General features: G+C 26.2%; 2 protein-coding genes across 4 annotated transcripts; both read right to left on the reverse strand.

The window, feature by feature from the left end:
• Nucleotides 1-228: 228 nt before the first annotated feature.
• On the reverse strand, nucleotides 229-6,661 carry LOC102674288 (coiled-coil domain-containing protein R3HCC1L). Of its 3 annotated transcripts, none has more exons than XM_006609041.2 (8): nucleotides 6,414-6,661; nucleotides 4,120-4,266; nucleotides 3,273-3,406; nucleotides 3,072-3,192; nucleotides 2,066-2,978; nucleotides 1,749-1,989; nucleotides 1,442-1,678; nucleotides 229-1,341 (listed from the first exon to the last, which is right to left on the reverse strand). In XM_006609041.2, exons 1-8 carry the CDS (start codon nucleotides 6,491-6,493, stop codon nucleotides 1,277-1,279), a joined length of 1,938 nt encoding a protein of 645 aa, XP_006609104.1. In that variant the 5' UTR covers nucleotides 6,494-6,661; the 3' UTR covers nucleotides 229-1,276. The 3 variants fall into 3 exon arrangements, 2 of the variants coding, with proteins under 2 accessions (XP_006609104.1, XP_006609103.1); XM_006609040.2 differs by lacking the exon at nucleotides 6,414-6,661 and adding an exon at nucleotides 4,396-5,189; XR_420759.2 differs by lacking the exon at nucleotides 6,414-6,661 and adding an exon at nucleotides 4,396-5,199 and having other exon boundaries at nucleotides 231-1,341; nucleotides 1,753-1,989.
• Nucleotides 6,662-7,664: 1,003 nt separating this feature from the next.
• LOC102674676 (polycomb group RING finger protein 3) lies at nucleotides 7,665-10,400 on the reverse strand. The gene is made up of 5 exons (XM_006609043.2): nucleotides 10,163-10,400; nucleotides 9,524-9,883; nucleotides 9,304-9,449; nucleotides 9,090-9,233; nucleotides 7,665-8,968 (listed from the first exon to the last, which is right to left on the reverse strand). Exons 2-5 carry the CDS (start codon nucleotides 9,798-9,800, stop codon nucleotides 8,843-8,845), a joined length of 693 nt encoding a protein of 230 aa, XP_006609106.1. The 5' UTR covers nucleotides 9,801-9,883; nucleotides 10,163-10,400; the 3' UTR covers nucleotides 7,665-8,842.
• Between the last annotated feature and the right edge of the window lie 2,252 nt (nucleotides 10,401-12,652).

The raw sequence follows: 12,652 nt of genomic DNA on the forward strand, positions 1-12,652 counted from the left end.
GATTGAATAATGATAATGAATCTATTTAATGAATCAAATAACTTTTTCAACTTATACATATATGTATTTTTTATCGCTGTACGAATGTACAGTATGAAATACTGCCATTTTTGAATGAATGTATTTTATATCAGTATCATTTAATCAGTGTAAATTTTTGACTTCTGAATTTGCAATTAGATTAAAATGTAATTAAGTTCTATGTGGATTGGAAATATACATGAAAGATATAGTACATAAAATATTTTTATTCTTTTTTTTAATCCTTTTGTCAATTTCTGACAAATTCAGTAATATAATATACAATATAGATAACATGTTTCTTGCATACATTGACTAGGATTTGGCGATACATTTATTCCTCTGTGGTAACAATTGTATATAAAAATACAATCTATTTCTTTTTTTTTTTCTTTTAAAAAAATCTGTAATTTATGTAAGTAAATAGATAGATTGTGATTGTGCGTCAAATTTTTAACATATATATAACAGATTTATATATGTACATGTAATATAATAAGTGGCATAATAATTTCATGTTTAACTACAAATGTAACTATAATAATCTTATGTTGCATATAATAATAAAATGCCACATCATATTTCAGTATAGTTCTTGTTGTAAAATCATAATTCTATGAAGACACAATTTGATTATATCTCATTGACACTTATGAGATATATGTGCACGCACACGTGCATATGTAAAAGGATATTTTTGTTCTCTACCATCCTAATTTATTGTCTTGTATTATCATTGCACAACATAGTATTGTTTATGGTGTATATATAAATTTATATAACAGAGGCAACTATCGAGGTAAGAATAATCATATATATCATAAAACGCTTCTACGTTTGTTTTTATATAGTTTTCTAATATGTCAAGGCTATAAATCGCTTTCATCTACATGTTTACTTAAAATACTTAATACCCTTCTGTTAGAAAATAGTACAACAGGCACACTTATTCCAATATTTTCTGGTCTGAAAATTGTGATATGCATAATATGTAGAAAATAAACAAGCACTGGAAATTTATTTTACCAGTCCTAAGTAAATATTTCCGTTGGTAGTTTTGTCATGCCACACTCATCTATTGGCAAGTAATATCCCATGTTCCCAAAACCAATCGCCAAATCAGTTCGACAAAAGTAAGTTTGTCAAAAATGAAAATAGATGAGTAAGGCACAAATACATGTAAATGTCATAAAACACTCACATAATAATATAAGTAATTCTCAATGTATGAATATTACATTTTCAACAAATAATGCTACTTTTCAGGAATAATACCTTCCCAGACATCTTCTCGCTGTTTATTGGCTAATCTACGTTTTTCTAAAAATAAAAAGAAAATATCTTGTTTCTATATTTTTATGAAATTTTTTGTATATTGTCAGAATATAATTAAATTTTCCAATATAATTAGTATCTTTACCTTTAGCTTCGCGTAATATGTTTTTTTCATGTTCGCGTTCTTGTCTAGCAGTGGCTAATTTCACTCCTAAAGCACCTGTAACTAATCGTCTTGCTAATGCCGCGCAAGTTTCTGGGCGACTTCTATAGGGTTGTAAAAATTCTGCGCTTCTTTTTGCTTTTGTTTTGCTTAAAGCCGTAGCTTCACTTAGGGGTCTTGTTTTAACAAATGGATGATCCGATGCCAATACTTCGGCAGCTAAAAACAATTTGATGAGTAAGCACTTGTTAGTCATATGTTGATGTAATTTTAACTCGTTTCTAATTACCAACAAGAGGACTACTGAAGACTCCAAGACAATGCGTATCATCAACCCATTTTAATTCAAAACCACCATTTTTAAAAGGACTAAAAACAGCTGCTAAATCGCTCGTTTTAAATTCTGATGGAAAATTATAAATTTCAACCACATGAGCAAATTCATCACTAGATACTTCAATGTGTTTGGTGTAGGGTTTATAATCGTTCTTCGGTTGTTCTATCATAACATTACCAACAGCTGACGTTAGCTAAAAATAAAAATAATTCAAATAAAAATAATTTTATTTTCTAAATTGAAAAATGATAATATTTATAAATATTTACCTCTTCTATGAGAGTTGGATCTAAACAGTCACCATTATCATCAAATAAACTATCCCAATCACATTCATCTCTATTAATTTTTTTAATAGGTGGAGAAGGTGGTGGTGCAGGTTTACTCTTTTGTCGTACAATTTTTTTTACTTTTTTCTCCGGTAATACTATAGGAATAACTTCTTTAACAGCTTGTGATTCCTTTTGTACAGTATCTGAGATAATTAACACGTTTGACACCATATTGTGCATCATTTGCGTATTTTTTTGATTCGTTATTTCATCTTTATTCGAAAATTCCATATTTTTTTTATTATTTGCAGTTGAATTAGTCATAATAATATTATCTTTACATTTATCAGATGTGTTTATTTCTTCATTAACATTAACTTCACTATATATACATGTTTCAACTGAATCTAAACTACTCTTATTCTCACTAAAATTAGATATTTCTTGTCCTTCAATCGTTTGTAAGTGAACTGTATCAGTTATTTCATATGAAGTTTCAAGAACTTCAAAAGCATTACAATTATTTGAATCATTTGGCACATTTTTATTTAAATTTTCTAACTGCTCGATTGGTTCTTTATTATTACTTTTCATTGTAGGTATTTTTGAAGAAGTTATTCCTTTTATCTCTGTTTGAAGACACATATTGAGGTGAAATTCCGTATTATTTTGATCATCATCAAAAGTATTTTCTTTTTCTATATATTCTTTATTTTCTTGTACATCAGAGCTTGCTTCTTTAATATTTAAATTCGATTTTCCATGAGGAGCAGAAAATAAAGATGAATTGTCTTTAATTATACGATTTACACGAATAGATTCTAATGGTTGAGGACTTCCTTCTGTTTCTAAACTTCTACGATGTCTTGGTATATAAACTGCACGATCTGGTCTTCTTTGACGAGAAGTTCTTGATGAAATTAAATTTTTTAAATATACATTAAAATAATTTTTCTTTAGATTATGAAAAAAAAGATGCAAATATTTTTCTATAATTTCTTACTTTCCAATAGATGAATCTACAGTTGCTTGTGTTTGAACTTGGTCCATATTTGTTTGAAGTTCATTTCTAGCCCTCCTAACAGCTGGTGGTCTATAAATTTCAACTGTTGGCGTTGATTTCACTAAAAAATCGAATGAAGATTTCAATTAATTTTATTTTATATTTTTAGATAATAAAACTTTTGTTTTATTTTCCAATTACCTTGTCTTTGAATTCGTATCCGTTCAGGAGATGCGGAAGGTGATCGCTGACCTTCAATACCCATCTCGAGCAACGTACTAATACTTTTTGTTGCACAATTCGATGTACACTGTTCACCATCCAATTTGGGATCCCTTAAATATTGAAAATGAAAAAATTACACTTTTATTAACTTTATAAAATTTTTTCTCATATCAGTTAAATAGATTTTTGACGCATTTAAATACTACGCTAAGTGACCTTGAGTCGGCCAGTTTCACTTTCGTTTGTTGCTGCGTAATTCCATTCTTATAAACCCATTTCGTAACAATATTAGACTTGTCTGTGAATTTCGCATAAATCTGATTTAATATAGGGCTTGTTTTACTTTCATAGGAACCGCAATGGCAATATTAATATCAATAATATGATCGACAATATATGCAAAATATTTTAAAAACTAAAATTTTTAAATTAAAAAAAATTTTGAATTTGTACATTAATCTGATATTTTATCAATTATATAAATCATAATAATTTCGTAAAAAATTAGAAAAGAATCTATTTTTCGTTTTTTAATGAATTTAATAAATAAATTCATTAATTTTATAATTAATCATAGTTTAAATTTCAAAAATATATAATAAGAATTCCTTAATAAATACTTATTTTACAATTAAATATAATTTATTCTATCTTTTTTCAAATCTCAGAATTATCATTGTTATCAATATATATACAAATTATCCACAAATTATGGATAAAGAGGATATTAATAATTATCCGTTAAATGGGAAATAATGAAAATCAATATCATCAAGTTATTCAACTCATAATTAAATTATGAAATTAATAGACACTCTGATACCTTATCACGTCACTCTTATAACAAACTACTGTTCGCCTAGCAGAACCCTGGCCGATTGAGAACGTGTGTAGATCAACAAAACGGTCCCGCACTAATTGATGTATGATGTATCTTCGATAGTTATTAACAGGTGGAAAGACGAGTACCCTGTAAAAGTGAAAAGAACACGTTATGATCGCAACTGAAAGTGAGACTGGACTGAGGACGGTCAACGGGTGAACGTAATCGTCTTGTCCCGGGCTACTTTGCCGTATATCCTGTCAGATGAACACATACCGGCTAACTTTTACATAACGTTTCACTTTCTCCTTCCTTGGTTTCCTTAAAATTAAAGCCTTCCTTACGTCCGAATAATCACAAATCATTTCGATCACATTTCGTTCATATTATGATCTCGTTAACATTTTAACTACACTTCATGAAAACCAGTTATATTCGAGCAATATAAAACAGTCGGATAAAGTGGAATTTATTATAATATTGTAAGCGGATGTTTTTAGAAAGCATAAAAATTATTACAATACTATTACAAAGCGGGCGTACACAATGCAGAAAAATAGGAAACAGGAAACGCATTTTTATCTCAGATTATAAATAAAATGATCGAACAATGAGGATACTAGAGAAGATAAATTTTCACCTTAACAGCATTCCATGATAGTTAAATTACATGCCAACCATTTAGATGGAACGAAGCGTGTAGTATGGTAAATTATGGTTTTCTATGATTCTTTCCTTTGTATACGTATATGAAAACCAAGAAGAAAAAGAAATTGAATACACAAATTCTAACCGTTCAAATAAAATAATCGCACTTTTTAATCTTGTGATTCGATTGTTGAATCGTCAGTTTGTATAATATTAATTACGTTTTAAAATGGAGTAAATTAACAAGCCTTGTACTACAAAGAAAAAATGGAGTGTTGTATATCTCGTAAGTATTGCGTGGTTCACGTAATCACGCGTATACGTGAGCGACATACGCTCAGAGACCGGTTACACTCCATAGATTAACAATTATCCGTGCAGAGGGCATTCAAAATCATTCAGCTGTTTCTCTTGCACATGATTTCAGTAATTATACAATACGGCATATAATCATGCTTTTGTTTTTATTGTTATTATTTTTAAATAATTTTTAAAATTTTTAATTTTTAAATAAAATCTTATCATTTTTTATAAATAAAAATATATTTAAATTTTGTTATCACCTATTTTTGAAATTTTACATGTTTATTAACTATTTCTAAAATAGTTAAAACTATATATTGAATGATAAAAAAATTGCATATATTACAATTCTTATACATTATACTATAATATATACATATTGTTTGCAGCAATTTTTAATTTTATATAATCATTTTCGTTATTTTCGTTGTAGTCGATGAAAATAATACGTTCCATTAAACTTAGTATTTCGTATAAATTTTCTTTTATTATTTAATGACGTATATACGCTAGTTCCGTCATTTATGAAGGGTTATTTAATCAATATCCGCAACTTAAAATCCCATTATCTTCTTACTATAACGTTCCGAATAAAATATAAAGACAAAATATATATCTATAATCGAAAATCAACATAAAAAAATTTAAAAATAAGTGAAAAAAACTAATAATATTTGTAAATGCATTTTTATTTACATTGAATAATGATTTCTCGTTTTTTATGTTTGTTATATAGTATTATATATTATATAGTATACTAGTATCTGGCAAAAAAAGCGTAAATATTCGAAATTTACAGGATATACAAAAAAAAAACAGATTAAGGAAATCATTTCAAAATGCATGTAATAGTGATCAAGATTTGGAAGAAATAATATCATTTATCTTTAAATCGTAATATTTATATATTTTGTTTGAGAATTTAAAAAATATTAGTAAATTATTGAAAACTTTTTAGCAGATGTATCTTAAATCTTTGAAATTCTAAAATCTTAATTTTAATTACAAAAATGCAAATAAATTGAACATAATCAGATCTAACTATGTAACATTTATGAAAATTATTAAAAAAATTTATCGATTATTAAATTAATGCTATTTATGACGTATCTTATCTTATTTTTTTTTTGTGATTGACAAATGTCAACTAATTTTATAATGTATCTTTTAAACTTTTAAGATCAATAATTTCATGGAGAAAACATTATAATATACTATGATAAAAGTTTATAGAAAATGAAAGTCAAGAATAAATACTCGAAGACACATTATAAAAAATGTAGACATCTAACCTTTAAAGGCGCGTCGTTACATCAGGAAATGTGATCGTTTGGCTTGCCTACCTTTTTCGTTTCTTGTCTTTTGAAAATAGAGTCACGTCGTGCTCCACGTCCTCGGAGAAGAGGCTATCTTGTAAGCTCATTTATCTTCGAAACTGCACGTAGTTCAGACATATGAGAAATTATTGATACTTATAATCAAATTCATCAAAATTTATTCAACAAAACCACGTTTACCGTGCTGCTGAACAGCAGCAACGGTCTCTACTCGACGCACATTGACCATAAACTACTTGAGAATACGTCGCGCATGCGTTGATTTACTTTAGCCTGTTCAGTTACTGCGCATGCGTGCTACTTTAAATTGAGTAGTCGTTCACATGAAATTTTGGCCACCGGTATTTTTTATGATCCTTTCTATGTGCTATATTTGAAAAATTAATGTAAATTTTAATATATTAATTAATATATTTATTATTGTTTTATGAAATAATATTATATAATAATTTTCATAGTTTTTTTTTGCTTCTAAATATAAAATATGTTATATATTATCAATCAAAGAAGTTAAAAATTTCACACTTTCCCAGAAATATGCCATGAATCTATAATATATTGATTTCTTTTTTATGTTTTATACCAATAAGTATAATTTTTTTTTGCAATTCAAAAATATGCAGCAAGATCATTATTCAATTGATAATTTTTCATAGCATTAATTTTATTCAGTCTTTATCTAAGAGTTGTGATTAATTCAATGACTATTTTATTGGATTTTCAAGAAGAAAATTTACCAATCAAATACACTTTGAAAATCACAAATATTCTATTTTATGTATAGCTAATAAGAATAACGTGATATATGGATATTTATAATCATCAAGATTTCCCAGGTAGAGGCTTGAGATAAAAATGATTATTTGAAATTCTCTAATAATGCTTTAGAAAAATCTAATTTTTGAATATCAAAAAAAAATAAAAATTCTAAACTAAAAATCTATTCTAAATCATAAATACTTATTTCTGATAATATTCTAAATTCTAATTTTAATATTCTAATATTATTGTATTATTTTTAGCTTAGAATTAGCAATAATTGTATAATAAAATTAATTTTACAAGTTTCATTAACGAAACGAAACTTAAATTAATTAAATTATTAATATTAATAATTTGTCATTATTTTATGTATAATTGAGTTCAAAAAATTCATTATATATTTCTCATTGATTGAAATATTTGAAAAATATTTACAAAGTTTCAATTTATTTTTTATAAGATGATATTTGGGATTCTATTAATCAATTCAATTAATACTGTACAAAACATATTTATTTAATAATTTATGGAAATACACACATAGTGTACAACATACAAGCCCTAGCATTCATAAAATGCTGCTACATTGTAAAGGTGAATTCACTTCACTTTTTCTTCTAGAATATTTACATATAATCACGTTTTTTCGCTTTACATTTTTTTGTCGAAACAAGTTCATGTAACTACAAGCGATAAATCCCGATCGTTTCGCTCAACGCGTCGTTGTCTTTATCAAATTCATCGAGAAAATATGTTATATCTGATAAAATTTTTTTGTATCCCGGCATTGAGAGAAACTCGAGATCGAATTAGAATGTGTACAGCGCATAAACATACAAAGTTAAAGGGATCCAAATCTTTCTTAACCGGATCCAGCTTCTTTTCTTTTTTTTTTTTCCATTTTCTTTTTTCTCTAATACAAAGCTGCGTCTACACGCAATATTATCGGAATTCTGTCAAAAATATTCTATATACAATTAGAATATGTATAAAAAGAAATTCACATCTTAAAATTACAAGAAGAAGAGCAATCTTTTTGTTGCTGTGCAAAAAAGCAACAAATTCTTATCTATGAGACACCAATTGGCATTTTTGTATCTTCAAACTAAAAATTTATAGAGAATTGATACAAAAATGCACAAGGTGATTATATCATAGTTATTATATTTATAACTAAATATTTAGAATTATATTTAGCGATAATGTGAGCAAACAAAATTTGTTTTCCCATTATTTCACTATCGCTATGATTTCTTGGTCTATTTATATTTATGCATTATATAAATGTAGAAAGTAATTCATAATAAACATTAAAAAGATGAGTTAATGTAACTCAATGAAAGATAATACATAAATGATTTCGAATGCTAAGGAAACAAAGAGATGATCATGTTTGTAAAATAATGGAATTGTTATCATTAAAAAATGTATTAATGATTATCGGTAATCTAATTCATTCTTTCTACTACATAATAGAAAGATATCAAAAATCTATAAAGCAACTTCTCTTTTATTTTTAAGCAAGAAATTATTTTTAAAATTTAATGTTTTTGCTATGCCAAAATGAAATAAGTACTATGACGGGCAATACACGGATAGAACAAGAAAACATTCAAAGTAGGTACAAGATTCTTTGTGATTCTTATCGCGAATCGAACATACAAATATTAATCTTAAATATCTATTCGTGGTCTATATTGTAGCCTTAAAGGTGGGTCCCGGAACCTCCATCTTGTTACATAAACGAATTTTAATGTATGGTCCTTACCTAATAGTTCATCATTACATAAAATATCAATCTACAAAAATTTAATTAATATTACTAATTATTAATACTATTAATTAGTATTACTAATTAATATTACTATTAATTAATCAATCAATAATCTTAATTCCAATATAAATTTTCTTTTTACTTACATCTCGATATTTTTCCATTCCATTTAACACTTTCTTGGCAATAAACTTTTTTAAATGCGTAATAGTTGCTTGGGCAGAACATCTGATAAATCTTCGTTTCAAAGTCTTTAAACTTGTATTTATGCATTCCAAGCATACATTAACCTGTAAAAATATTAGTTTTTTAGTATTATGATCAAATCAAATCATATAATAGTGTTAATCATCTTCTTACCTGTTCATCAGTACGATGATAATCTGATTCTGCATGTGCATCTGCTGTTGCCTTTTCTTCTTCAACATCTCCAGCATTTGGTAATATATCTTTTGGGCAAGGTAAACCTCTTGCTCTATAAAATTCTCTTTCTCTTTTAATTTCATCTAAAAAAAAAAATTAAATCAAATATATTGTTAATTATGTATGATTTTTTTTTCATTAATAAACAAATGCTAACTTTCTTGAAGATCAGGAACTAATTTATAGACAATATCTTGCATAGTTCTGTCAAAGCTTATATATTGGAGAGGATGAGATTGATGTATGACAATTTGACATGTTGGACAGGTATGCTTTTCTTCTAAATGTTTCACTAGACAACTTTTACAAAATGTATGTAAACATTCCGTAACAGTAGTAGCATCTATCAAATAACCTTTGCATATCTTGCATGTTATGTGACTGTTCAGTGTTTTTAATTTAATTCTCCTCTCCATGGCACTGGTAATCACCATTTAATAAATATTACTATCTGCGACACCATACAAGTGCCATCAAATTCTGATGTTGTCAAATTGTTCCAAACTTGTAATTATAACTAAAATCATATACAATAAATTACAATACTTTTATTTTGTAAAAAAGAAAAGAAAATTATACAGAATAATAAACATAATACTATTATATATAAAAGTTAGAATTATAGAAAATATAAAATTCTTATAATATATAAATCCCATAAAATTTGTTATCAAATTTGACACATAGTTTGATTTATTTAAAATTTGTTAGAGAACAAAACGAAATTCTTTAAAAAATGACCAATACAAAAAAGTAAATTCTTTGCTTCGAAAAAAGTGGGTTATCAAATTCTAACCTGAATGTCGAGTGTTAACACACAACAGCAATTTTCACTCGTATTATTCGTTAAGAAGTTTTGTGTGTATGGTCCATATAATTCTTAGCATTTTTTTATCGTTCGAATCGAAGTGAAATGGAGGAATACAAAATTAAACGTTTTACTAAAAACTTGATAAAAACAACTAAGTGTAAATGTGGCTGATGACAACAAAACGAACTGATTTCAGCGCCACCATGTGTCTTATATTCAACTTTTCTCTGGACACGCGGTTCCGATCTATGGTGGGGATTCCATTATACATATTTTTTTGATTAATCATAATTTGTTTATTCATTTAACTGTTGACGTGTATATATCTATTTTATATGTGTGTAATTCAATCGATTTCAATCTATTTTACAATTTGATAATTACAGTTTGATAAATAACCATAAATACTGATAAACGAAAAATAATAAATATATAATAAACGGAAATCTAGGTAATTTTATTCATATAAAATATATAAAAATTCGTAGAGCATAAAAATTGGTTTTTAATAGATTAATAAATCAATTGAATTAATAATAATAAAATTCGTATGCATTTATAACAATTTTTTAAAAAATTTTTTAAAAATATAATTAAAAATATAAAATAAATCAATTTTTAATCGTATATTTAACAATAATATAATCAATAATTGTTTCAATTAAATAAAAATATTTTAGAAATAATTGTATCATTTCAGAATAATGATTTTTAAAATTATTTATCTCAATATTTTTTTTTTTTGATATTCCAATATTATAGCTCTGAAACAAAAAAATCGTGAAAATAAAAAGGAAATTTCGAAATAATAAATAATAGACATCGATTAATGTGATATAGTTATCAGTGATTTATTCGAGACGAAACTCATGTTACAATAATATTTACGCAGACTATACATATAATCTATCTTGGTAAATGCTGATTTACTGGCTACCTTTAGGTGCTGGAGAAAAAAAAATATATATATAAAAGAAAGAAAACATGAGAAAACATTTTTAAATAAAAGGATCGGTGCTATATACAAAGAGTCTTCTGTCACGCTTACATATTTTATTTTCATTGATCATACTGATTAATTCTTTCTATATTTTACATGTACATTATATCTCACTTCGCTCGTTCAATGATGATACAAAAAAAAAAGTATTAACGACATTCTAAAATACATCCTAAGTAACAATATACAAAGAAATAAATTATCTACTACTAAGCACCTCTCGTATGCACCATTTATACATCTCAATTTGCATTTTACATCCACATGGATGATGCAATAAATTCTCTTCCATTTTCTTTTCCTTTTTTTCTTTTTATTTGTCATATGCAAAGTTTCTTTCGCCGTAATACAAAATTATACAATATCTTTGTTTAAATCGAACGATTCTTTGCATTCTTCTCTGTTTGACGAAGACACTATTGTCAGGATTTCAATAAATTAACAATGATATATCATTATTAACGTTAATATTTGTGTTAAAAATTTATTAAAAATACTAACGAATCGTGCCATTCGTCTCTTCACTATGATCTACAAAATAGCTTTTTCTTTCTACAAAAATTAGAAGATATGTTCTTGTTATCCACTAATATTTGTTCACATGTATAAACGCTAGCATAATACATATTTTAATGAGTTCGAGCTATGTTACAGAGAAACATACAGGTTTTTTTTATTAATTGACTAGTTACAAACACGTTTCGAGACAATTTTATAACAATATCTCTTCCATGCAAACTTGATATGCACCATTCGTCATTTCTTTACGTATTAACAAAGAATAACAAGCCTTGGTAGAATTTTTTCCTCTTCATTTTTTTTTCTCGCATATTTTTCTTTTACCAAGGCACTTATCAATGGCACTGTAGTATTAACATGTACAAAATTGGACGTAAACATTTGTATATAAACTTTATTATATTTTGCTTTGGCTGCAAACATAGTTCAGGTGTGCACCAAAGTCTTTAAGCTGTTACTAATGCTAATTCTTTTTAAAATCTGTAGCTGATTGCCGTTAGTAGATATTATCTTATATTAAATTCTACAATTGACTATCGTATTCTATGTCGTTATATTTACAAAAATTTACGTATATTTTATAATTACTATAAAAATTAGATTCAAGTTCTGAATCTAATCTAAAAATAAAAATAATCAGGAATCATTAGTTAAAAATCGATTTTTAAATCGATAGTTAAATTCCAATAGTTATTTAATTGCATTCATCAGATTTAATATCTTTTTAAAGTTTTAAATAATTAATAATAATGTGATTATAAATATAATATTTTAAGGCAATTATCCATTTTCATCTTTCAATGTCATAATTCTACAACATTCAGCTATAGATTTTTTAAAATTGTACATCTTCTGACGAGACTTGCCTCTGATTCAACATAGTTTCGTCTTTTTCAACATGAAAAAATTATTATAATTATAATTTTCTTTTTATATTAAAAGATATTTCACTATTT

The sequence above is a fragment of the Apis dorsata genome, unplaced genomic scaffold, assembly GCF_000469605.1.
Source record: "Apis dorsata unplaced genomic scaffold, Apis dorsata 1.3 scaffold_52, whole genome shotgun sequence".
Classification (NCBI taxonomy): Eukaryota; Metazoa; Arthropoda; class Insecta; order Hymenoptera; family Apidae; genus Apis; species Apis dorsata.

Bases quoted from the DNA above. Each gene is read 5' to 3' on its own strand.
- LOC102674288 (XM_006609040.2), bottom strand. From the start codon at position 4,484: ATGATTTGTGATTATTCGGACGTAAGGAAGGCTTTAATTTTAAGGAAA. The intron at 2,979-3,071 runs GTAAGAAATTAT...AATTTCATCAAG, and splicing joins GTAGATTCATCTATTGGAAA to AACTTCTCGTCAAAGAAGAC. The intron at 1,342-1,441 runs GTAAAGATACTA...TTTTATTTTTAG, and splicing joins CATATTACGCGAAGCTAAAG to AAAAACGTAGATTAGCCAAT.
- LOC102674676 (XM_006609043.2), bottom strand. From the start codon at position 9,800: ATGGTGATTACCAGTGCCATGGAGAGGAGAATTAAATTAAAAACACTG. The intron at 9,450-9,523 runs GTTAGCATTTGT...TTTTTTTTTTAG, and splicing joins AGTTCCTGATCTTCAAGAAA to ATGAAATTAAAAGAGAAAGA. The intron at 8,969-9,089 runs GTAAGTAAAAAG...AAATTTTTGTAG, and splicing joins GAATGGAAAAATATCGAGAT to ATTGATATTTTATGTAATGA.